The sequence below is a fragment of the Panthera uncia genome, chromosome F1, assembly GCF_023721935.1.
Source record: "Panthera uncia isolate 11264 chromosome F1, Puncia_PCG_1.0, whole genome shotgun sequence".
Lineage (NCBI taxonomy): Eukaryota > Metazoa > Chordata > Mammalia > Carnivora > Felidae > Panthera > Panthera uncia.
The window spans coordinates 30,410,154-30,437,426 of record NC_064813.1 but is presented as its reverse complement, the minus strand read 5'-3'; the positions used below and the strand labels follow the sequence as shown (position 1 = coordinate 30,437,426).

Genomic DNA, 27,273 nt, shown 5'->3' with positions numbered 1-27,273 from the left:
AATGAACATCACTTGACTGTTTTTTTTTAACTTAGTATCTCTATGTTAAACACATACTTACTTCATTCTTTAAAAGTTATACAGTGGTCCATAAATTAACTATTCCCATATCAACACATCATTTTTCACCTTTTACAAAAATGATACTATGATCATCTGTATACATATATCCACCAACTTTTAAAAATGATTTATAGCAAACAATTTCTGTAAGTGAATTTGCTGAATCAAAAGGTAAGAATATCTTGGGTCTGGGTAGTCAGTTAAGCATCCATCTAACTCTTGATTCGGCTCAGGTCATGATCTCACGGTTTGTGAGACTGAGCCCCACATGGGGCTCTGTGTTGGCAGCGTGGAGCCTGCTTGGGATTCTCTCTCTACCCCTCCCTCACTTGTGTGTGAGTGTTGACTCTCTCTCTCTCTCTCTCTCTCTCTCAAAAATAAACAAACAAAAAAAAAGGTAAGATATCTTTAAATCTTTTATATATGGTTTTTAAAAGATAAAGCCAATTTACTGTCTTTAAAATATCACACTGTGCTCAAAATTTAATCACTCAAAAGGCAGAGGAATGACAAAAGCACTTAATCCTGAACAAGAGGGAAGCGCTGGCTCCTGATGGAAAAACTTAGGGAAAAAGTGACATCCTAGACTTCATGGCTAAAAAGAAGATTGTCTGAACAAGGCAAGTCAGAAATGAGCCCTATAATTTAGGAAAGTCAATTTCAAAAGTCTAAACATTACACATACATTCCATAGATGGCAGACCTAAAAAGAAAATATGGTTGAAACTGGATAGAAGGCTTATAGTATAAAATTCTGACGGAATTAAAAAAAAATTTTTTTTAGATGCCAAGAAAGAAAAGGCTGAACAAACAACAGTAGTTGTATCTGGCATTCTCCAAGGGGTTCAAATACAAATGACTGCGTATAAAAATGAGCACATAACAGGGGCGCCTGGGTGGTTCAGTCGGTTAAGCATACGACGTCAGCTCAGGTCATGATCTCACAGTTCATGAGTTTGAACCCCATGTCAGGCTCTGTGCTGACAGCTCGGAGCCTGGAGCCTGCTTTGGATTCTGTGTCTCCCTCTCTGTGCCCCTCCCCAGCTTTCTCTCTCCCTCTCTCTCTCTCTCTCTCTCTCTCTCAAAAATAAAACATTAAAAAAAATTTTTTTTTTAAAATGAGCACATAACCACGGATGAATACAAAAACTGACTTGAAACAGAACAAAGTCAGGAAGAGTTCAAAATCAGCTGAGGCTAAGCTAGATTCAGATCCAAGTTATCTGATCAGAACACCAACTTAGGAAAAGGAATGTTTCAAACACACAAGTTAGGCAATAAGTCACAACCAAACAGTATCATAGATGGTAACTGAAAAGCATGTATAGATTGGGATGGTTACCATATTTCTGCCTGGAGTCTTAATTGAAAAAATAAATTAGTACCATCCAAAATGAAAAAAGTACATATACTGCCTTTCTTGAGTACATAATTACAGCCCAAACAATCTTGTGGTTTCATTATAGCAACAGAGTATACCGGAGTGTGATGGCTCTTGCCACAGGATCGTTACTATGAATCACAGAGAAAATTCTCTTCACAAATTCATCCACATTTAGAATCTTCTCCAAATGCTTCTCACTCTGTTGAGTAACTTTAAGGACACACAACCTCAGGAAATTGTTTCTACGAAGAAGCAGAGAAAAGGTAAATGAGACCACCTTAGGAAAGTAACATTTAATTAGGAATCAAAGCAACACATGATTTTAAATGTTAGCAACGGGGCAATGTTTTTCAATCTTATCATTTTTTCGTCTCATCACTAAAAGTGTTGAAGCCTATGCCTTGAATACAAAGCATAAGCAGTTAGCAATGCCTACAGTTCTGAGGCCAGACACCAAGAGGGTAGAGTCAGAAAGAGAAGCTGTGGAGATGAACCTCATCTCTTCAATTGTATTATAACCATGGCCGGGAGCTCAGATGGTCTTCCTCTTCTAGCAAGCTAATTCTACAAATCTCTTCTCCTTCAAGTCTGACTCGGTGTGTATATAAGTACCCGAGTGCATGAAAAATGGTGGAAAGAAGTAGGAGGGACTGGTGGGGAGAAAACAAACCAACCAACCAGCAGGGATTTATCCAGGGCTTCCATGTTTTAGGAACCTCACAGTAACATGCAATCTTGTGTTACAAAATATTAAGTCAGAAACTTCTCAAAACAACCTGTGCAAATCAGATACTTCCAAAATATACAACAATACATTAAGATCATCTTAATTTGATTTATCCTGTTCCCCAAAGAAGTACCCTCTGACTTGTGACTTCATTTGTGCTTAAAACACCACTATATTTCACACCAAAAAGTGTTGCAAACTGCCATGTGCATCCACTAAAATGGTCACTGACCACATGGAAGTCCTAAAGCGCAAAAAGAATAAAGACCACGATATTAAACAAAGAAACGTGAACAAATACTTTAGGATGCCGAGGCTTTAAAAAGACTTACCCAACTCTGAAAACGTCAGCTAACTTTAGGAATGCGGAATTGATGAGAATAGGGAATGGATACTTCTGAAAGAGCCTGGGAAAGCGAACAACTGCTTCACATTGCTCGCCAAGCTTGCCAGATCTTAGACCTACGAAAAGCCATGAAAACAGAAGAATAGCTTACAAATCTGTGGTTACAACAAGGCAAAAATAGCAAATACCAACACAGCATTACACAGTAAAATTACTTATACCATAAAATAACATTCACAACAATTAGGTAAGGTACAATTGTAACTCATGATCTTTTATAAATAATAGGCCAGATAGAAATTTGGTAAACTGTCACTTTTAGATATAAACTAATGAAGAAGAAACAACTTTTTTTAAAAAAGGTTGAGTAGTTTAAGAATATTTGGGGCCATAAAATAAGTCTCAACAAATTTAAAAGGACTGAAATCATACCTTGTTATGTTCTCTGACCATAATGGAATTAAGTTAGAAATCTCTAAGAGAAAAATATCTAGAAACTTACCAAATATTTGGAAATTAAAAAACTTATAAATAAGCCATGGGTGAAAGGGAAATTAGAAAAATATCTTGGGGTGCCTGGCTGACTGAGTCGGTTAAGCATCCAACTCTTGATCTTGGCTCATGGTTCATGGGATCAAGCCCCACATTGGGCTCTGCACTGACAGCACGGAGCCTGCTTGGATTCCCTCTCCCTCTCTCTCTGCCCATCTCCCGCTCATGTGAGCGCCCACAGGCACTCTTCCTCTCTCTCAAAATAAATAAGCAAAAAATAAACAAACTTCACAAAGAAATGTCTTCAACTGAATGAAAAAGAAAGCGCAACCTAAGGGAGGCAGCTAATGCAATTCTTCAAGAAACCTAACACTAAATGCTTTATATTAGGGAAGAAGAAAGGTTTCAAAGCAATGATGTAACAAAGGGGCCAAGATAATTCAATGTTGAAAGGATACTCTTTTTAACAAACTATCCTGGGACAACGGAATATCCATATGCAAAAATAAATAAATAAATAAAACCTTGATCCTTAATTTGCACCATACACAAAAATTAACTCAAAAATGAACCATAGGCCTAAATGTAAGAGCTAAAATTATAAACCATATGAAGAAAATACAGAGACAATCTTTATGAGCTTGGGTTAAGCAAAGACTTCTTAGATCAAACACAAAAAGCATAAACCATAAAATAAAAAAGTATTAAACTCCATCAAAATTAAAAACTTCTGCTCTTTGGGGTGCCTGAGTAGCTCAGTCAGTTAAGCGTCCACTTTGGCTCAGGTTATGATCATTCGGTTCATGGGTTCAAGTCCCACGTCAGGTTCTAACCCGACAGCTGGGAACTTGGAGTCTGCTTCAGATTCTGTGTCTCCTTCTCTCTCTCTCTGTCTCTCCCCCACTTGTGTGTACTCGCTCTCCTTCAAAAATAAATACACGTTAAAAAAAAAAAAAAAACTTCTCTTCAAAAGATACTGTTAAGAGAATGAAAAGACAAGCCACATACCAGAAGAAAATATTTAGAGAACACATATCTGATAAAGGACAATGTGGAGGCCACTTTTAGGCAACAGGCTCGACCAATGGAAACCTGAGTAAGGTAAAAGGGTCCATGGTGACTATGGAGCTGAATGCAAACGGGAAGACCCACCTCAAAATATCCATAAGCCCTAGCTGACCAATGGGCTGCTTATGACGAGGCCCAAGTACCAAAAAAGGAAAATTCCATATGTTCCCATGCCTCTTCACTTCCCACCCGCTTAAATCCAGTCCCCCAACTTTGCCTACTCGCTTGTCTCTCCTTTGCTATCCTGCCCCGAAGTTCTCTTGCAGTGTATTCAATAAACTTCTATCTCCTTTGTTCTGCCTTGGGTGAATTCTTACACCACCCACATCTCCAGCCTCTACCCTATAGGGTCACTCCACAGACATCATCCATACTTCTTCTGCCTCAATAAGATGACAACACGATTTTTAATTTTTATTTATTTAGTAATTTTAACATTTATTTATTTTTGAGAGACAGAGAGACAGAGTGCGAGCGGGGACGGGGCAGAGAGAGGGGGACACAGAATCTGAAGCACGCTCCAGTCTCCAAGCTGTCAGCACAGAGCCCGACGTGGGGCTCGAACCCACGAACTGTGAGACTGTGATCTGAACTGAAGTCACATGCTTAACTGACTCAGCCACCCAGGTAACCCTAGAAGACAACCTGATTTATTTATTTATTTATTTATTTTAATTTTTTTTTTTAAATTTTACATTTATTGATTTTTGAGAGACATAGTGAGACAGAGCATGAGCCGGGGGTGGGGGCGGGGGGGGGGGAGAGAGAGAGAGAGAGAACAAGACACAGAATCTGAAGCAGGCTCTAGGCTCTGAGCAAGTGTTCAGCACAGAGCCCCATGCGGGGCTTGAACCCATGAACTGTGAGATCATGACCTGAGCTGAAGTCAAATGCTCAACCGACTGAGCCACCCAGGCACCCCACAAGCTGATTTTTTTTAAATGGGCAAGATATGAAGAGATATTTCATTAAAGAACAAATATAAATGGCACACACATGCAAGTTAACAGATGTTCAACACGGCTGGTCATCAGGGAAATGTAAATTAAAAACCACATTAAGATGGCAGTACATACCCACTAGAACGGCAAAAAATGTTATGACAGACAATAGCAAGTGCTAATGAGGCTATGGAGCAACTATAACTCTCATATATTGCTGGTGGGAATACAAAACTATACAACTCCTTGGAAAACAGTTTGGTTGTTTTTTATAAAGGTGATCATTTACCTACTGTCCACTCAGCAATCCTACTTCTAAATATTTACCCAGGAGCATTGAGAATATTCGTCTGTACAAATACCTGTATTCAACTGCTCACAGTAGCTTTATTCATAATGGCCGCCAATTGGAAAAAACCCAAATGTCCATCAACTGGCGAATAAATAAACAAATTGTGGTCTATCCACACAAGGGACTACCACTCAGCAATAAAAAGGAAACAAATGCTGCTTCATGCAACAACATGGGTAGATCTCAAAATCACTAGGCTAAGTAAAAGAAGTCAGACCCAAAAAAGACTACAAAACTTTAAGACTGTTTTATATGACATTCAAGGAAAGGCAAAACTTTGGGACAGAGAACAGATCAGTAATTGTCAGGGGCTTGAGAGAGAAAATTGACTGCAAAGGGGTACAGGGAAAGTTTTTGGGGTGAAGGAAATGTTTTATATCTTTTTTTTTTTTTAAGTTTATTTATTTTGAGAGAGAGAAAGAGAAAAAGAACAGGGAGAGCTTGAGCGGGGGAGGGGGGAGAGAGAGAATCCCAGGCATGCTCCTTGTTGTCCATGCAGGCAGAATGTGGGGCTGGAACTCACTAACCATGAGACCACAACCTGAGCCGAAATCAAGAGTCAAATGCTCAACCAACTGAGCCACCCAGGCACCCCAGAAACATTCTATGTCTTGACTGTGGTAGTGGTTTCATGACTGCATGCATTTGGTGAATTTAATTATACATAAATTATACCTCAATTAATCTGATTTTTTTAACATAAAAAAAAAGCAACCAACAAATTATAAAGTTAATGTTCAATTCCTGAAAAAATATTCATTTAGAATGAGTATCTTAATATGGTATTAATATAATCAGCTTCAAATATTTCTTTTTTTTAGTATTTTAGCATTTACAAAATGCTAATTATATATATCTAAATCTGGGCAAGAATAGGGGCGCTATAATCTCTCTGTTCAGTAAAGTCTGCTCGCTGTTAGAAAATGACAAAGAAAATACTCATCTGAGGACTCTTTACTGGGTGTGACTACGCTTCAATACAAAAGACAGAGTAAATCTGCACGGGCAATTCCTACAACGTATTAATGGTTTGAGTTTTGTAAACGCACTCTTGTTGGTTATTTGGTACTTGGAATATATTTCCTTGTAGGAAAAAAAAAAGCACTGTCAGCACTCATCATATTCCAGAATCCAATAACAACTTATAATAAAAGTTCCCATGGGAAAATTCAAATTTCTAATTGAGATATTTAGAACATATCCCTTCTTTGCCTGCTCCCCCTTTCCTCTGCCCCCCACCTCCATACATATAAGAACTGCCATTAAAGCTCTAGAACTCTTCTCCCAGCCAAACACACCTTGCCAATGGAAATGTTCTAGGTACCTGGCAATGGCTCATGTAGGCTTAAAAGCTTTTCTAAAGGCCTGACTTGACAGAGGGTTCCAGAGACACACACACATGGCAGTAAAGACAAAAGGGAAGGGGAGATAAGGAAGGGCAGGTCTGAGGATGCAGGTGAGAGAACAGAGAAGTAACAGATATGTTTGTGCATGTGTGCTAGGGGAACCTATTGGGATGATGCACAGCCATTGAACTTTTTTCCTCCTCTTCTCTCTGCCAGTAGTTCAGTGATGCAAAAGGGAGTAAAATTCTGTTTGTAATGAATTAAACCTTGGTTGGGATGAAAAACGTAAAGTAGGAGACAGCCCATGTAGAGGGAGTTTCCTGACAGAATATGATCTGTTTTACATTCCCTTAAAAAGCAAAATCACAGATTACACTGATTTGTTTAAACATGGTGATTTAAAATGCACCAAAGATAATTTTGAATTTGGCCAGAGAAATGTTTTGATTTCTCTAATACTGTCTAATTTTATTTCTTTAAGATAAAATATACCCTCATTCCTGTAACAGAGCCAACCAAAATAAATAAGTAAAAGAAGAGTCAATTTCTTGCTTATTTTCTGATGTAAGAGCTTTTGGAAAAAGGAAACAAGAAGCTAGGTTGACTCTGAGGGACAGAAGCTAAGGTTCAAGGGAAGAGGAAAATGCACGAAGACCTAGGATTTGGCAACAATCCTAAGCTGGGGCTATGGTACCCATCTTGCTTGCTCTGGGCCAGTTTCAATTTCATAATAAACCAAGCACCTGAAAATGGGCACTCAGCACAATCAGATCATGTAAGAAGGGCTGTTCACTTTATTTCTGTTGCTAGCTACAACCAACCTGAGGAAGAATGCCCTGATCATAAGACCAACGATTGTGAGAATGCCACTATAAAAACAGATATTAAGGTGTAGGGATGTGATTGCTGTTTCTACATCTTTCTTTGTATTCTCCCACCAAAGAAACGGAGCTCTCCTTCTTTTTTATTTTTTAAATGTTCATTTTTGAGAGAGTGAGAGCGAGTGTGCACGCACGAGTGGGGAAGGGGCAGACAGAGAGGGAGAGAGAGAATCTCAAGGAGGCTCCACACTGTCAGCGCAGAGCCCGATGAGGGGCTCGATCTCATGAATCATGAGATCATGACCTGAGCTGAAATCAAGAGTTGGACGCTCAACTAAATGAGCCACCTTTTATCTCCATTTTAAAGATGACACAGGCAAAGACTTGTTAAGCAACTTGCCCAAGGAACAAAAGCTAATAAATGGCAGATGCGGGATTCAAGTCCTGGCAATCTGGCTCCAGAGCCTATGGTCCTAAACTATGAAGCTAAAATACATCTGTAGCACGCAACTAGAGAGTAGAAGTTAAGATTTAAAAAGGGATTCTTTGATTATGATTTTAGAGTGCTCTAATTCTGAGGGATAACAAATTCTAGGGAACTGAGGAAGAATAACATAAATTATGGTAAACTTGGGGGTTGTTATGTACATGAATCAAGTCTTCAAAACAACACACATTTCCAGGCAGCATGTATCAGTCAGAGTTCTTAGCTTCAAGCCACACAAGCTAACTGGCTGATTAGGCAGAACAGGAGTTTATTAAAAACCTAATAAACAGTTTCGAGGCTAAACAGCTAAGAACACCTAATACTGCACTGCCAGACTGATGAGATGCGAAGTCTTGTTGCTGGGAAACTCAGGATGCAACTATTAGCTCTGCTGTCATCCAGGAACGCTGAAGCCATTGCTGCCGTTACTGTCCACTCACACCGCAGCCACGGTCACTGCCAGGGCACGGAACTGTGAGTGTGCCCTCAAGTACATCTTCGTGCATTGCTAACCTCCTGTATCACAGAGCCCGGAGGAGGTCTCTCTGACTGGCAGAGCTGAGTTCACATCTCGCGCTTTGCAAAGTTAACTAGAAAGGTGAGTTTTGGCTTCCACTCTGGTGAGACAGGGCTCTTGGTGTGAGTCATTCCTCAAGCACAGGAGGAGCGATCACAAGATGTTAAGTGACCACCAACATGACTAATACCCACCACAAAGAACACTGCTAATACACATTACCATCCAAGCACGTTTTAAGAGAGTTTGGTATGTACGTTCGCTTTAGCTGAGGGGTGAGGATGATTTAAAATGGAACCATAACACGTATGTATCTTGAAGTGTATTCATTAAAAATGGGGGTAGGGAAGAAGAAATACCAACATAAGTATGCACCACACATTGTAAGATAACCTAACATCCCACAGCTTAATAAATTGATCACGGCAAGTCTCAGTAAATTATATTTAAAAAGCGGGAACAGAAACAACAGAAATGATAGTCAACTCAACTGATAATGAACAATAAAACGTCCTTCACTCAAATTTCATAAACTGTCTATAACTGTGTATGGTGGGATGTATGCAATACCGTACAGCCAGAATAGTGATTCGGAATCATAAACAAATTAGCTTTATTTTATGAATACCAACTTTCAGTAATATTTAAGGATGCAGTTTGTAAGTTACAAAATCGTCAAAACAGTAGCTCTTACCCACATATAAAAATGAGTCTATGGATTTCAGTAAGAACTGAAGAAGGGCCTTGGGTTTTTGGAATAGTTCACGACCCATCAAGTAATCACCAATCAGGAATTGAGATGTTAAGACTTTCAATTCCACGTGACCTTCTTACAGGTCCACCTCTTGATACTCTCAGGCTAAATATGGTCTGATGGTACAGATCTCAAGAGAGAATCCGGTTGACTCAGTGTGGGTCACATGTCCCCTTCTGAATCAGTCAGTTCTGGCATGGAATGGGTCACCTGGTACAGACTTTGTCGCAGAGGCCTCTCTCTTGAGCAGGGGATATGGAGATACTTCCACAGCCTCGTGTTTGTTTATCATAACACCAACTACATCTGTGCCAAAATGGACAGTGTAATAGCAATCTGTGGTTTTCAGTCTGAGAACTCACAGGTTTGGAATACAGGTGAGGTGATAGCATCTAAGGGGAAAATAAGGGAAGATAAATAGTTGTCCTGATTTGTATCAGTTTTCTATTTCATAAATTTTTCAAAGAGCACGCCTCAAAATTTCATGCAGCAGTAAGTTCACCAACACCTCAAGCAGCAACTCCATCTCTTATATTTCCTCTCTTCCCATAGCCCAGCTGCAAGAAAGGGAACCACTCCCTTCCTGGTTGCTCTTTCACCTCATCCTTTCCAAGGCCAACCTTACAGGAATCAGGCTGAGTGATGTCATTTAAAGGAGACTCCTTTTCACTCAGGGTGAAGGAGATCTTGCATAGGTTTTCCTAAATCATTAGGACACTTTCTGTCAGTTCAGACTATGCAGAAGTTATATTAATGAGAAAGTTATACTGATCAATGTAAACGAGATATGTCCTTTATAATGCCCGGATTAATGATTATCCATATTCTGAAATGTGGCAGATAAATTTAAGTTATACCTGATTGTAACATTTAACTCCGTATGTGCTTAGTCTTCACAGCTCAGTCAGCATGGTTATCAGCTAAAAACTCTGAAAAAGAGACATACCACCGAAAGACCTCTACAAAGCAGCTAGAGTGATCACTAAAAATGTAAACCAATCTCATGTCAGTCCTCTGCTTAAAAATTTTCAGTGTCTTCTCAATGCACTTGGCATAAAATCCAAACTTCTTGTCCTGACTAACAAGGCCATATATGATTTAGCCCTGTTTCCTTCTTAAAGCTGTACTGTTCACTAATATAGCCCCAAGTCCAAGTACAGTGACTAACACAATGTAGGCGATCTGTAAATATTTGCTGAGTGAATGAATGGCTATCACCTGATTATTTTTCTGTGTTACTAACTACATCTGGAAGGAATGGACTTGTGTCAGCTTCAAAATGGCATCCATTTATTCCTAGAGAGATCAGAAACAAATGGCTTAACTGCCATGCTTGCTCAAAAGGCTCAGAACAAAGTGCAAGAAATCATAAATGACATCTCCCAAGCGTGCATCTTAGGACACGAGTGCCACAGACATTTCCTTATAATGGAGTTCAAGTGTCACATCTGTACATCTAACTGCCTACACAACATCTCCATTTGGATGACTAAGAGATGTCTCAAATTTAGCAGTCCCAAACTGATTTCACTTTCATCCACTCAGTAAATGGCAATACATACTTCTAGTAGATCAGACCAAACACCTCTAAGTTTTTTCCTGACCACTAATTCTCACATTCTCATCACATTCATTAGCTAATCTTATTGGCTCTACCTTCAGAATATATCCAGAATCTCAGCACTTCACATATCTTCACTGAAATCACCCTGGACCAAACCACTATTGTCTTCTTCCTGGATTGTGACAATTGCCTCACTAGCTTCCTCACTTCCATCCCTGGCTCTCCCACTTCAATGTACTCTCAACACAGCAGTCAGACTGATCCTTCTCAAAATTAAGTCAGATATGCCACACCTGTGCTGAAAATTCCCTATGGTTTCCCATCTCAGAATTAAAGCCAATCATTTCAATGGATTGTATTGCCCTACACGAACTGGCTCCTGGCTATCTTTTTATCTTCAATGTCTATCACTCTGCTCCAGAAACAGCATGCAAAACAGGCTCCAACCTCAGGGCCTTTGCACTTGTTCCTCTATTTGACCAGTAAGGCCTGTCCCTCACTATCCGACATAAAATAACAAACCAGGGGCACCTGGGCAGCTCAGTTAAGCGTCAGACTTAGACTTAGGTCATGATCTCACAGTTTGTGGGTTCAAACTCCACGCTGGGCTCTGTGCTGACAGCTCAGAGCCTGGAGCCTGCATTGGATTCTGTGTCTCCCTCTTTCTCCCTGCCCCTCCCCCACTCACATGCTGTCTCTCTCAAAAGTAAATAAAAGTAAAAAATAAATAAATAAAATAACCAACCCCAATCCCACACCCAGTTTTCTCCAGCCCCCTTCATTAGTTTCACTTTTCTTTACAGTATGTATCACTGCCTGTCACAATATATGCTTAATATATTTGCTTATTGCCTGTTTTCTCTGTCCCAAATATAAGCTCTACAGATGCAGGGGCTTCATTTTGTTTTGTCACTGTTTCCCTAGCACAAAGCCTGATGAAATAAGTTGTGTGTGTGAATATGAGTGTACATTTTGGGGGGTGCAAGGGAGGGACATGAAGAGGGGCTATGGACTAAGAACCTCCTATTAAAATACTTGAGAAACTATTCCTTGGAATACAATTTGGGGAACTCTGGTCTAGATGTTTGGGAATTAAAACAAAGTCAGAACTTGTAGCCTTCTGACCCTATGACCTTTGGCTCATAAAACAGAAATACTTTAACAGATACAGGATGAAATGACTCAATAGTTAAAATACTAAACTATATTCTAATGAAACTGGCCATTCCTGTAATCTAATTTCATAACAGCTTTAAAAGGGGAGCATGGTGAAGCGAAAAAGAACAAAAGTTTTGTTCTTTTTTTTTTTTAATGTTTATTTATTTTTAAGAGAAAGAGAGATAGAGCACGAGTGGGGGAAGGGCAGAGAGCGAGGGAGACACAGAGTCCGAAGCAGGTTCCAGGCTCTGAGCCGGCAGCACAGAGCCCGACGCGGGGCTCAAACTCACCAACTGTGAGATCATGACCTGAGCCAAAGTCGGACCCTCAACCGACTGAGCCACCCAGGCGCCCCCACAAGTTTTGTTCTTATATTGTTCAAATTATTTTTCTGAGCCTGAGACATATGGGGAATACTCACCTGGGGTACTGCTGGGAGACTTGAACACGATCACTTGCTTAATACCTAGGACTGACTGCCGGTTTATAGTTAAACACTCAATAATCATGCATTTATTTCTTACAGATATGAAATACCGTATGCTATATCAACTTCTAAAAAGCAAAAATTGTGTTATATATTTTTTAACACAATGTCAAATTTTTAGGAATTCTAGATTTCTCAACTTCTTCAGAGCCTGATCCTGATCTTTGTTCTACAACCACTGTCCTACTGTCATGAAATGAGCCCACCTGGACCAGAGTGGTAGAAAATGTCTTCAGAATTGGTAGAGTTATGAGATATCCAGACCTGCAACTTTCACTGGGAAATAGGAAGGAATTTCCAGAATGAAAAGATTATGTGGTGTTTAAAAATCACATTTACTATTATAATTTCATATTTCATAGGGGAAACAGCTCACAGCTTTGGTAAGAGAAAGCAAAGCCCAGCATCATTTTCTTGGCTGATGAGGATGTACTAAAGTTAATGTGACTCAACCAAAGGAATATCTCATTGGAGTGCTGTGACATCTTTATGTTGATCAAAAGAAGTTAAAAGCTTTTTCTGGTAAACTCTTATCTAGACCTACCTACTAGAAATGTTTACAGGTTAAAAAACAAAAAAACGAAATCCCATAAAGTTGACAGAGTGTCCACGTTAGAGAGCTGGGAAATGGCTCAAAGTGCACTTAAAGACACATCCTTCTAAGCTGTAGTCCCAATCCTCGATAAAGTATACATTGGCTCTGGTCAATGAAGAATTAACTGTATACCAGGTGACAAAACGTTTCCTCCATTCAATAAAAATCACTGAAGTACACTGAAAGAAAGGTTTAATACTTTAGTTCTTTACCGTCAAATATTTGCCTTTGCCTCCCACATCCATCTCTAAGAAGGCATATCTCTTTAGCATTTAATAAAGGCTTCCTTTGCATACAATTACATCAATATTTACAACAGTCTTGCCAGCTCAGTGGTACTGAACCCACTTTGGAGACAAAATACCTAGGTTAGGTGAACTTAGGTGACCTGTCCATGATAATAAAATTAGTGGCATTGGAATTTGACTCAGTCTAACTCCAAAGCTCCTTCGACTACACCAAGCAGCCCTCGCACCTCTCACCCCTTCTCCGACAGGAAAAGAGAACTCGTGGAATTTACCAAAAAAGGGGCGATGCTTTTTGGATTTTTTTTAGCCATATTTAATCTGCCTAGTAACCCGTAGGTAACAGAGTTACAGAAATAAAATACAACGCTATAAAGTGGGTGTAAGATTATTATTTAGCACTCCTGGTGAAGACCTTGTCTCAACTGAACGTACTGAAAAACAATTTCACAATTTAAATTTAGCATTTTTACAAACTGCTTGGAAAAGCGGGGAACTGTGCCCTCAAGTGATCAAATCGGGCCCATCACTGGAGCTCGCTACTTGTTCAACTGGTGCAAAGCCAAGCCAGCAACGTTGCAATTTTCCTGCAATCTACCAGGGCTGCAAAAGCTCTGGATTCACCAAAAGCATGGGTGCCCGCCCCCGCCCTCTTTCCCTCTCCCAGGAAAACTAGGCGCATGCGCCTGTCCGGCGGCCACCACCGCCTGGTGGCGCCAGTGCCCCCCACACCCGTTTCACCCGCTCAGCCCGCTCTTTCGAATACCTTTGTCTAATTCCATAAGGGCAGAGTTAGCATCCAGCTCCTGTTCGCCATAGCCGGCATCTGCCAGGAAAGACTTAGTTGAGTTTGACGCCATGACCCGAATAGTTACTCGACTAGCCTATTTAAAAAGATTGCAAACTCTGCCCCAGCACCGCCATCTTCTTCCACCACCTCGCGGATTTTTCCTCCGCGCTATGTCAAGCCCTGTTACGCATGCGCCCTGGTCTCCCCGCCGTTCGCCAGCGCCTCTGCGGCCCCCCGCGCAGGCGCTCAGGGAGCTCCAGAACTCTGGGTTCCCGCGGCTCGGAGAAAAGGAGGCGGGGATTGGAAGGGGGAAGTGACTCGGAGGCGCCCGGACGCCGCGGCGAGAGCCAATCAGAGGGCGTGACGTCAGTTTGGCGGGGAGTTTGGTGGCCGGGGCTTACAGTGGCGGGAGTTGGAGGCAATAACTAGTCGTGTTCAGAGGGGCGCAAGCTACGATTTCTGCAGAACCTAGGGGCATTTCCACGGCTTTTCGTGCAGTTGAACCTTTTCCTCTGGCCCAGATGCTTTTCAATTCGGTGCTCCGCCAGCCCCAGTTCGGCGTCCCGAGAAATGGTGAGTAACGGCCCTAACCGCTGCTTGTTGCTGGCGGGCTTCACCTCCCCCGAACAACACCGCGGACCAAGGCCGACTCCAACTCTGTTTCCCAGCCCCCGAGTTCTCCCACGGCCAAAGTGAGTTCGTGTTAGTGAGAACTACTGAAGAAAGCTGCACTTTCCTGTCCTTGGGACACTTTTAATCGTAATCGGGAGTTTTTAAGTTGTAATACGGGCCGACGGAGGGAGGAAAGTTGAATCGGCTGGCCTTCTTTACGGCTTCTGTCTATATTGCACATTAACTGGACAATGCGTGCATTTGAGTGTGTGTGTGTGTGCGGTTTAACAGCTTTGTGAGATCTTCAAGACTCATTTACGGATCCATTTGTTAATTCATTGATTCATTTGTTGTAGAACTTTAGTAAGCCCTACTGTTTGCTGTATATGCTGGTGAATATGATTCGCTATTAAAGAACTCAGTCAAGCAGAGAAGACAGAACATCTGCTTCCAGCATGGTCAAAAAAAAATGTTCCCCCTGATTACTGCATGTGCATAAAAATTCGAAATTACACAGTGAAAAATGCCCTTAACCACATCCCCCAGAGATAATCACTGATAGTAGATTAAAGTATATTATTACAAATGTTTTTCGATGCCAAGGTAGTATGTATTGTTGTTTACAGAAATGGGATTAAAATGCTTTGTTTCGTTTTTCACTGTAGCGGTATAACTTGGGGATGTTTCTGTGTTAGTGGTATGTAGAAATCCAACTTACTCGCTACAGTTGTTGGGGTTCCTTAGGTTAAAACATTGGCAATAGGAGTTTTGAGCTCAGGTTTGAGTATCATCAACCTGAAACTTCCTGGTAAGTTTCTGACCAGGGAGTTACTACCCAGACTGAGGTTGGATAGAAATGAAAGCCCATTCATTTAAAAGGGGACCAGGTCTTCTTTCCCCCTTGACATCATGTGGAAAACAAAAAGAATCTGAGAAGGGAACTTTTTATATTATTAAGGCAAAGGTCTAGGAAAAGGATATTGAGAAGTAGTAGACTGAGGAATAGTCCCTCCGTTTCTTGCCCCCATTCTGAACTTTGTATCATCCTTACCTACTGCCCCCTTGTATATTTTTCTGATGGTACTCGAAATGCCCCTCTCTGACTCTCCTGGGACCTTGCTTAAGTACCTTCTCTGTGCCCTGTGTCCTGAGTGGCAGTACTGCCCAGTGGATAAGAGCTCTGTCTTTGGAGTTAAACTGCAAGAGTTTTAATTCCAGCCCGAGTCCTTACTATCTGTGAGACCTGAGGCAAGCTATTGGGGCTATATTTAGCCCCTATTTTGTAACAGATTTTTTCCTCATTCTCTCAGTGTATCTGTCTACTTCCCCTCTCTCTCTCATTCACAAATACTCATTTATTGTTATGTGTCAGACTCTGAAATTCATTCATTGTTACATACTATGCCCTGAATTTTGTAGGACCTTCTTCTTTCCCCTTCCATGTTGGCGTTCCATTCTAGGCCCCTTTTCTCCTTCTGCCTACTCCTATGGATGATCATAGCCACAACCAGGCCTTCTTCCCCTACTACCTGCAACCTTCCATTCCCTATACTTTACATCCATTCCTATAAAAGCTGTGTGAGTATCTTCACCCGGCAGGTCAGTCTCACAAACATCTCAGACTCAAGTACTCAAAACGGAACTTTTTTCCCAAACCTGCTCTATTACCTACTTTAGGGAGTGGTCCCATTATTTGAAACTAGTCTTCTTAGCCAGAAACTTGAGTCAATCAAAATTCCTCTGTTGTCCACAAGATACAGAAAGTTCTCTTAAAACCTCTTGAATCTGTCCTCTCTATTCCCACTGATTTTGCCTCATCAGTGTATCTTGGATCTGTTCTATGCTTACCATTCCATTTCCACTGGGTCCTGATAACTTCTTGTCTGTACTAAATAACAAGTTTCCTAAATGGTCTCTTAGTTTCTCTCTCTCCAGTTTATGCTCCACATTGCTGCTAACAGTCTTTCTAAAGTGGAAATCTGATTACTCCTCTATTTTTAAATTGTTATCTAAAAGTTTTTATCATAGGTTTAAACTTACTGAAATTTTAAAATAAAAAATTAAAATGTATCTAATAGAATATAAAAACTAGTGATTTGATGATCACATCAATCATTTTTTAAAAATATGAACAAACTCTTTAACTGCCATATTTTGCATGTACAGTTGAACCTTGAGCAACATGGGGGTTAGAGTCATCAATGCCACGCAGTCAAAATTCCACCATAACTTTTGACTTCTCCACAGCTTTACTAATAGCCTCCTGTTAACTGGAAGGAAGCCTTACCAATAACATAGTTAACGCACGCTTTCTATGTTATGCATATTATATATTGTATTTTTACGATAAAACTAGAGAAAAGTTATTAAGAAAATCATTAGGAAGAGAAAATTCATTTACAGTACTGTATTTGTCAAAAAAATCCACATGTCAAGGGACTCGCACAGTTTAAACCTGTGTTCAAGGTCAGCTATAGTTGCTTTTTCTCTTGATTTTATTTCCACTGTCTTTCACAGGATTTATCCTAATGTAATTTGATTCTAGGCTTGAAAAGTTATTTTACTGACCACACTGTCAAAATTTTCTGTAATCATAAGGCTCTAAGTGTCAAGAGTTTCTTCTGAATTGTTACATTTATTAGTATGCAAGTTATCAAAACAATATGGACTATTAATTTTGATAAGTAATTATGAAGCAAAAAGTAAAATTTCATTGGAAGTATATCTTAAAGAGATGGATTGGGCTATTTATGATGCCTTTATTAAAGGAATTATCCTATTGTCTCTTAGTTGGAGTCCCATAAGTTTTTATACTTTGGATCAACACAAGTTTTAAGATTGGGACATGGAAATGCCTTTCTTTTGAAAAGTAGAAGAAAGACCGTGATGAAGGGAGAGGAGGGAAAAGAGCCACAACCTTCTCAGACATTATAGAAATGCACATATATCAAATGATTCACTGAAAACTCATATCTTAGATACTTCTTGAAAAATTGGCGTGTAATTCTAGGGGCTTAAATTGTACATCGAGGAAAGAACAGGCTTTTCCAAGTGTGTGTTATGGGGGAAAGAATTATACATTCGTATTGGAAACTGCAAAGCACAATAAGGATCCAACAGTTGGTTAAGAGAGCCGTCTACAACTGTTTGTTATAGGGAGTGCAAAAATGTAAGGGTGGATAGGGACAAGTTACCAAGCCCTGTTAGGCCTTTTGTGCATATTAGTCCATAAGCAGTGAGGTAGAGTTTGAAGGAGTCCCTGTGTAATTGCAGAGAATTGCATCTCCAGAGCTTATCCTGTTCAGTTCTGCCTAAATTGTTCAAGACTTGGTCCTCTAGACTCTTTGTGTTGCAATCATTAGATTATTATATTTTTTAATCCCAAACCACAAGTGTACATTTACATGACTTTAGAATACAGGTTTTTGTTTTAAAATTCATCCTGTAGATGTATATTTTACAACATAACTGTTGTATTCTTCCTTTAATGGTCTTTTAATGGCTTATTTACCCTGATACCTGACCTTGAGGTAATATCCCCGGGAATAATGACTAAATCTGGATTGTATTCTTTGCTTCTTTTGTACCGATTCTTTCCGGTTATCTCTAGGAACACCAAAGCTAGATGTGTCTGAGGTATGTCAGACTAAGAGGTCTTCTCCAAACAGTATTTTTGATGAAAGTGGGAATTAAAAGTACCCTAAAACGTAAGAGGGTTTATTAATTATTTAGACAGCTCTCAATAGAATGTAACTTCATTGTCCTCTGGTGCTTAATAAACATTTAGTTCTCAGTTCTCAGTTTAAAATATTTAAATATTTTAAATATTTTAAATGTATTGACCCCTATATCTAAATGATAAAACAAATCTTTGAAGATTGCTTACTATTTATTTAGGACCTAGTGCACATTAGATCTCTGACCCAAGTCGAATAAATTCTCCCTGTACCCTGAATTTCTTCCTCTCTCTTGTATATTCAGTGAAAACTTACTCATCTCTCAACTTCTATTTCTAAAGACTCTAAAGACTTCCCTGACCCTACCACTACCCAGGGTTTAACCGATTGTACTCTAGGGGTAGGTACCTAATGCCTCACATGAAAACTGCTCTAATGTACTTTAAGATACTGTGACTTGTTGCTGTTAACATTTTAGAATCCTAGAATTTCAGCACTGGTAAGGAAAGAGGAAATGGAATTAGAATTTACTTGTGAATATGTTAGTGGCTAGGTGGGCACATTTACCTACATTATTTCCTTTAACTCTTTGACCATTGGATTATGTACGATATTTCTAGTAATTTAAGAGTTTGCGGTGATGTTGATTTAGAAACCCTGGAAACAATTTTTAATTGAAGAGAAGGGCAGTTTTAATGGTTGCGGTAATCTTTGTGGTTGTGTTTTGTGGTTGTCACCAAAGGGTGGAGGAGAGGTAAGATCTGTTTTAATGTGCAGAGGCCACTTGCTTTTTAAAATCTCCACTGTACAAAGGAGAGTCTCCATTTAAAATGGATTAAGACTCCATTTAAGCCTAAAGCTGTACCTCACCAGAAGTTGAGTGCGCTCTTTCATTTCCACCTTTCTACCTCAGATTCCCTTAGGGAAATATCAGAAACTGTATTCTAGAGGATCCTGGATAGTGAGTGGATCTATATAAAGTATGTAAAGCTTTTAAAAACAGATATGTACCTCTGTGCTTGTTTAAAGTACTGATATGTGATGATATATTGGAATTCTATAAGGAATTGTGTCTTACTTTAGGATGGTCTTCACAGTACCCTCTACAGTCCCTTCTAACTGGTTATCAGTGCAACTGTAATGATGAGCACACTTCTTATGGAGAAACAGGAGTCCCAGTTCCTCCTTTTGGATGTACCTTCTCTTCTGGTAAGAGAATTACTATCTAATCTAGGCTTGCTCAGAAATAATCTGTTTCACACTTAGAGAAGAAATAATACTGGCTGTCCCCCTTTCAAGAAAAAGTAAGTTAGATAGATGGTAGAGTTTTTCTATGTTTTTTTTTTAATGTTTATTTTTTATTTTTGAGACAGAAACAGAGCATGAGCAGGGGAGGGGCAGAGAAAGAGGGAGACACAGAATCTGAAGCAGGCTCCAGGCTCTGAGCTGTCAGCACAGAGCTTGACATGGGGCTCGAACTCCCCAACCGTGAGATCATGACCTGAGCTGAAGTCGGTCACTTAACGACTGAGCCACCCAGGTGCCCCTAGAATTTTTCTAATAACTGTTCTATGATTTATGAAATAGGCTTTTCTTAATCTGTATGCATAATTATAGATTTCCTCTAAAGCATAGACTATTATAGCACTGTTGGTTTTGTTGTTTTTTAATTGATACTGGGAAAGGATTGCAAAGGTTCAGCCATCATGAAAAACTGTTTTGCCCAGTAGGTACACCTTTTGGTCTGATGGAATCTCTCTCTTTCTATAATGCATTGGGGAACGTATGAACAGAAATAGAAGTACTTGTCCCCACGGTTAATGGTTTAAGAGAGGAAAAGTAAAAGGGTATGAAAAGGAAATTTAACTAGTAGACTCAACTTGCTGGTGGCTTGTATCATATGCTTTTCTTCGCCATTGGTTAGTACCACTCTTACTTTGTTTAAGTACTACCCTTCTCTAAATAAGAGACTATCTGAAGATAATTTTGGTGGTTTTGAGTCATTCACTGAATTAGATATTATGGCAAATTTTAAGCAGTCTTTAATTCAAATAACGTCTCTACCATATCAAATGCTATTTGGGTAGAATCCTCTTCCCTCTTTTCAAACAGATTCTTTGTGTTTAACTAGTAGCATTCAGTTAATCTATATTGTATTGTTTTTAGAGCTTTATACTCAGCTTTAAAATTTTTGTGTTACTTTTCATATATTTTATTTTTTATTTCTTATTTAGCTCCCAATATGGAGCATATACTAGCAGTTGCCAATGAAGAAGGCTTCGTTAGGTTATATAACACAGAATCACAAGCCAATCGAAAGAAGTGTGTCAAAGGTAAGTCTAGGTCTAAACTTGTTGTTTTAACATTATTCTGAATTCATAAAGCCTCATGTAAGGTGTTATTTGGATATATTACCAATTATATTCACTTCTTTTTTTTTTTTTAATTTTTTTTTTTTTTTAATGTTTATTTCTGAGACAGAGATAGAGCATGAGTGGGGGAGGGGCAGAGAGAGAGGGAGACACAGAATCCAAAGCAGGCTCCAGGCTCTAAGCTGTCAGCACAGAGCCCGACGCGGGGCTCAAACCCACAAACCGTGAGATCATGACCTGAGCTGAAGTCGGTCACTCAACCGACTGAGCCACCCAGGTGCCCCTATTCACTTCTGATTAAGTCTGTTCAGGGACCAGGCCGAAAGTAAATGGTGGACTGCCTTTCTGTCAATATTATTAACTATGGCAATACCTTTACTGAAAGCTTAAAAAACACACACACACATTTTAGGATTAAAAACAGTTCTTCTTTTAAGAAGTTAAATCTTTTACACTTAACGTGGTTGGAGGAAACATCACTTTCAAGTATTTATGTTGCCCAAGCATTTCCCAAGGAAAAGTTCTGCTGACCTTAAGAAGCTAATAGTTTGGAACTAGTTAAGTCAAGTGTGGAGATAAATAAAACAGGCTATAAATGATGTAGACATACAAGAAAAATGCCACAGTGTCAAAAGGAAAGCTTTCGTGTAGTAAAGATGGCAAGGAAGATTTTTCATGAAGTGTAGGATATTTGAGTTGGACTATGGTATTTAAACCAATGGAGGTGGAATAGGACACGCCAGGTGGAGGCAAAAGCATCAGCAGAGCCCTAGAGATAAGAAAGCATAGGCTACAATCAGGGAATAGGGAGTGATCCAGTTTGGTTGGAATAAGATATATGGAGAACAGTGAGAGATAAACCTTGCAACAGAGATAAAGACCAAAGTATGCAGAACCTTGAATGTCAAACTAGTTTAGATTACATTCAGAGAGCATGATGAAGATTTTTGAACTGGAAATGTTTCAGAAACATTCCATTTTAGAGAGTATAATACTAGTCACCTCATGGAAAGGAATTTGATATCAAATGGTAGTTCTCTATAGTAGTAAAGGGAATGTATAATGTCTGTGTGTACGCAAGTTCTCTTTGGCCCATGGACTGTGGGGTGCTGATGACTGATCTTTTCACAACAGCTTTCAAGAAATTCAGACGGCTATTGATATGGCTACCCCGAACATAGTCTAGACATTTCACATTCACCATTTTCTTTGTTTAGAATGGATGGCTCACTGGAATGCTGTCTTTGATCTGGCCTGGGTTCCTGGTGAACTTAAGCTTGTAAGTGACTTTCATTTTATTGGAATTTGGGTAAGCACTGGTAAAGCGTTTCTTTATTAAATTATGATACCTTATTTTTGAAAGGTTACAGCAGCAGGTGATCAAACAGCCAAATTTTGGGATGTAAAAGCTGGTGAGCTGATTGGAACATGCAAAGGTCATCAGTGCAGCCTCAAATCAGTTGCCTTTTCTAAGTTTGAGAAAGGTAGGTTTGTACCTTTCCCCTTTCATGTCCTTAACCTTTATAGTGAGTTAATAAGAAGCTGTGATTGTTTCCTCCCTTTTCCCTGTCAGAGTTGCTACTTTACCTACATAGATGATTGAGAGTCTCATGACTGAAACCCATGAAATAAAGTTGGCTTTTAGTCCCGTTCTTATGGACATTATCTCCAGCTTGTCCCTGTTAAGAATCTTCAGATAATTTTTTTCTATAATCTTGCAGATAAGGTAAATACTTATAAACAGCCACAATACCTCTGTACAACTTCGAGTGTCCTTTAAAATCAAAACCTGTACTGGACACTGGTTAACTCTATTTATAAATTAGATACTTTTTAATTTTAATTAAAATTTTAATTAAATGGGGTGTGAAGATAGAGTGGGAAACTTGATAAAATGGGCATGATTCTCTACCTAAAAATTTACTATATAATTACTTTAAATGGCCCAATTCTCTAATATGTTTTCAATTATTTACTCGCAATTGATCTTTCTATATTTATTTTGCTGTTGTAATAGAGAAAGAAGATATAAAGAGTGATATAATACAGAACAGTGCTGTAGTAGCTAGGGAAAAACAGGATTGTCTGAATGAGCTCTTCATTTCTGTTCACTTCTTTTCTCCTTCCTCTATTAGTTTCTCACTGAAGTTTTTTTTTTCTTTTTTTTTAACAAAAAGACCAACAAACAATGATCTCAAAGAAGTGGCTGAACTAATCTGATTTTTACCTCAGTGGTAAAGACAAGCATTGCGGTCTCCTTTATCGTTAAGAAATATTCTATTTTTAAAAGGAACATTTTCATTTATTCACATGAGCACTCAGGAAAATCAAACTGAGTTGTTGAGCTGATTTGTACTCAAAAAAATGTCAATTTTAATTGACTGGTTGCTTTTGAGAGCGCAACCTTGAAGAAAAATAAATGGCATAGTTTTTACCTCTAAGTTTTCATTCATACATCTATTGTATAAAGTTAGGTGTTTGTGTTCTGATTTACTACTGTGTCAGAGTTTACTGTGAGTTTATAAAAATAAGAGGAAAATTTACCTTACAAAGTAAATTTATTTAAAGAGTGATAGGAAAGGGAAACACTGTATCTTTTGGTCCCTTCGCTTAATTTCTTTAAAACTCTATACAGTAAGTCTATGCCAATGTGGTCTAGTAGAAAAAAGCACTGTGTTAGAAATTGGGGCTGATGGCTTTTATCATGGCTCCCAGTAGTCTGTAGGTGCTCTAGCATGAATTATCTGGTTGGACACTGCCCCCAAGGCCACATAGTTTGGTTGGTAAACACAGATTAGATTTTAGATCCTTCAGCCAAATGCCTTTGTACAGGGCACACTTTTACAACCATACGTAGAACCCCTGTTTTAATGTGGTTTCTGCCTCTAAACTCTTGGGCGAAGTCATTTTTATTTCCCTGGACTTTCATTTGTTGATATTTTTGTTTTAACAGGCAATTAACTCAGTAGTAGTTAGATGGCAGGCTGTTAGACATACAGAAGGGTCAGACCCCATTTTCAGTTCTTCAACGTAAGCCTTAGTTACCAGCTGCCTTTGGTTTTCCCTTGCATATATGGTTCAGGGGTCAACCAGAGACTTGTGCTAAATTTAATTTTTTTAATGTTTATTTATTTTTAGAGACAGTATGAGCAGAGGAGAGGCACAGAGAGAGGGAGACACAGAATCTGAAGCAGGCTCCAGGCTCTGAGCTGTCAGCACAGAGCCCGACACGGGGCTCGAACTCACAAGCTGTGAGATCATGACCTGAACCGAAGTCGGAGGCTTAACCGACTGAGCCACCCAGGTGCCCTGTGCTTTAAATTTAAACACAGAATTAGAGTTACCCTTTCTCTGGCTCTCTCTGGAGTTCCCCTCTCACTCTGGCAGCTCTTGTTGCCTCAGTCTCCTTTTCCTAGTTCCTATGGCTTGAAAGATGGCAGATATTTTATTGGCATCTTAGCTGCCTGGTACTGCTCGTGCAACTGTGGTCACCTTCAAGGCAAAACTACAAAAAAAACTGTAATTTAGCCCAGGCCAACCATTTGCTTCAGGTGTAAACTCCCCTCCAAAAATTGCATGTTTTTGTTCATTTTCTAAACAGCCCTCAGGTAGTTGGTTTTTATATTTTGTCCAAAATTTATAGCTAATGCAGGTAAAGATTGGTTCGGTAAGGGCTCACTCTTTCACACAGGAAACAGTCTTTTAGGTTTAGTTTTTAAAGAGTAAAACATTACAGATAAATTGAAGTTCCCCTGTGTTCCCTTCTCTAATCCCATTGCCCTTTTTTCTAACCTAGAGGCAACCTCTTGTACCATTGTGTGTAGATCTGGTCCCTATTTTAATACTGAGACAGTATAGCTTGTAGATTTGGAGAGTGGGTTCTCGATTTATTCTGCTAAGAATATCTTTATAAGTTACTTATCTTCTCTATGCCTTAGTTTTCTTATCAATAAAATGGGGATAGTAATAACCCCCTAAGAGGGTTGATAACAAGGATTGAGATAATTTGTATAAAGCACATGGGTTAGTGTGTAGCACTTAGTAACCTCTCAGTATATTTTGGTTACTGTTTGTTTATCATTATTCTTTCCATAAGCGTACCATATATAGTGTTTTGTGTGGTTTTAAGAATATTTACACAGAGGGATTGTTCTGTAAAGTGTTTTTTTCAGCATAAACCTTTTGAGTTCTTTGTAATCTTTTCCCTTCACGGCTTTGTTTTCTCTTATTGTTAAGCCATGTATTTTTTTCGATTTTAATCTCCTCTGCCAATTACAGTGTGTAGTATATAATACATGCTCTAGGAAACTTAAATTGAAATGCATGCATTATTGACTGGTTTTGTTAACTTCTTATAAACTATTTCCCCATAGCCGTCTTCTGTACAGGTGGAAGAGATGGCAACATTATGGTCTGGGACACCAGGTGCAACAAAAAAGGTAGCCTAGTTCCATTTTAGTTTTGATAAATGTAGGATCACCCCATACTTACGTTGATTGAGTTAGTGGTTTCATATAGTTACCACCAGGGGGCACATGTTCACAATCCCTCATTTCTGCTCACTGTACAAATTCTCATTGTGTTGCAAGTATTACCCTCCATATTTACTTCTGTTGTCTTCTGAACTGCAATAATTTACCTAAACTATTGATGGAATTATTAATACATGGGCTCGCTGGGAGATGATCTTTTAGTTTAAAAATTATTTGGCTTTAAAGAATTGGATTAAACATAATTATGCTCACACTGCCCCCATGATACCATTAAGCAGAATGCAATGATCGTATCTCTGCTTGCTTTTTTAAAAATAACTTATTTATTTTTAATAGACTATTTTTTCAGAGGGCTTTTAGATACACAGCAAAATGGAGCAGAAAATCCAGAATTTTCTCTGTACTGGTCTACTCCCTATCCTTACAGCCTTTCCCACTGTCAGCATCCCACAGCCGAGCTGTGGACATTTGTCAAAATTGATACACCTGCACTGATACATCATTAGTACCCAGTGTCCCTCTGTACTTTACATTAGGGTTCACTCTCGGTATTGTACATTCTATTGGCTTTGACAAACATATGATGACATGTATCTATAATTATGGTATCATGCAGACTAGTTTCACAACGCTAAAATTCCCCCGTGTTCTGCCTATTCATCCTGACCCTTGGCAACCACTGATCTTTTACTGGCTCCATAGTTTTGCTTCTTTCAGTATGTCATATAATTGGAGTCTTACATTTGTAGCCTTTTGAGATTTGCTTCTCTCACTTAATATGTATTTAAGGTTCCTCTATGTCTATTCGTGGCTTGGTAGCTCATTTCTTTTTACCAGTGAATAATATGCCATTGTCTGGATATACCACAGTTTACTTATACATTCATCTCCTGAAAGACATCTTGATTGCTTCTAAGTTTTGGCAATTAGGAATAAAGCTGCTCTAAATATCCCTACGTTTATTTCTTTTTGATATATTATAATCTCACTGAAAGAAATGTAATGCAGTAGCTCCTGGCTTCTTCTTTCACTTTTAGGAATACAATTTTGGGATCTTATACATAAATGTTATATTCAGCATGGGAATAAAGTTCTGAAACCTAAATCAGTTTGTTCGGAATATCTTTCAGATGGATTTTATAGGCAAGTGAATCAAATCAGTGGAGCTCACAATACCTTAGACAAGCAAACCCCTTCAAAACCTAAGAAGAAACAGAATTCAAAAGGACTTGCTCCTTCTGTGGTAAGGTTTTATAGCTGTGTACCTGTGTGCATCTTAACAGGATAGAATCTCATTTTACAGAACTTCTTGGGCATAAAATAGGAGCTATAGATTAAATGAATGAGAATCTTCATTTCCTCTTGGTATCAGTGGTTTATTGCTTAATACTCAATACCTACAGTACTACAGTAGTAGTTCTCAAACTGTAGGGTGCAACACAGTCACCTGGAAGTATAGTAAAAAGTCATCTTCCTGAGCCTCGTCCCTAGAGACCTCCATACGTACACGTATCTAGAGTATAATGTAATTCATTAGAAAAGGGGGGATGGTTTGAAGAAGCATATTAAGTACCTTGATAGAGTTTTCTTTAGGAGGAGGGAATTCCTGTTGTTTTCATAACTACAGAAAATATGTAGGTTTTTAATATTTTTTTAAACATTTGGCAAAATATTAAATATATTGAGACATTTAAGTAGAATATAGTATCTCTGAAAATTTGTAGTCAAAGCTTAAACAATGCCCATAATATACCTTTTCTCTTTCAAAAAAAAAAAAAAATCGCCATTTTTTTGGTGGGTCTTATTGTGTTTATTTTGCTAATATTCCTGGTCTGTAGGATTCAAATTAATATGTTAGAGAAATGTGTTTACTAATTAAAATTGTAAACCATGAATAGGACACAGGCATGAGAAGAAACTGACAGGGTTAACGTGATTTTTGGAGGCCAGATGAAGTTAAAATTAATATCATTTTAGACAAT

At 39.0% G+C, this 27,273-nt stretch overlaps 2 protein-coding genes across 4 annotated transcripts in view; one reads left to right on the top strand and one right to left on the bottom strand.

The window, feature by feature from the left end:
* The window catches only part of INTS7 (integrator complex subunit 7), a 91,461-nt gene extending 77,122 nt beyond the window's left edge, over window positions 1-14,339 (bottom strand). Inside the window, exons 1-3 of the mRNA XM_049634190.1 lie at window positions 14,114-14,339; window positions 2,507-2,636; window positions 1,543-1,689 (exon numbers count right to left, since the gene is read on the bottom strand). Of these exons, the coding sequence (XP_049490147.1) occupies window positions 1,543-1,689; window positions 2,507-2,636; window positions 14,114-14,207 (371 nt within the window). The 5' untranslated portion in view covers window positions 14,208-14,339. The remainder of the gene's footprint in view (window positions 1-1,542; window positions 1,690-2,506; window positions 2,637-14,113) is intronic.
* A 118-nt stretch (window positions 14,340-14,457) lies between these two features.
* Window positions 14,458-27,273, top strand: part of DTL (denticleless E3 ubiquitin protein ligase homolog) — a 48,603-nt gene continuing 35,787 nt past the window's right edge. For 2 of the 3 annotated variants that reach the window (XM_049634189.1, XM_049634188.1), the window contains exons 1-7: window positions 14,458-14,710; window positions 19,510-19,635; window positions 20,661-20,759; window positions 22,016-22,077; window positions 22,162-22,282; window positions 25,172-25,237; window positions 26,422-26,534. In XM_049634189.1, coding sequence (XP_049490146.1) covers window positions 14,659-14,710; window positions 19,510-19,635; window positions 20,661-20,759; window positions 22,016-22,077; window positions 22,162-22,282; window positions 25,172-25,237; window positions 26,422-26,534 — 639 coding nt within the window. In that variant the 5' untranslated portion in view covers window positions 14,458-14,658. The remainder of the gene's footprint in view (window positions 14,711-19,509; window positions 19,636-20,660; window positions 20,760-22,015; window positions 22,078-22,161; window positions 22,283-25,171; window positions 25,238-26,421; window positions 26,535-27,273) is intronic. The other variant, XR_007458774.1, reaches the window with a different exon arrangement.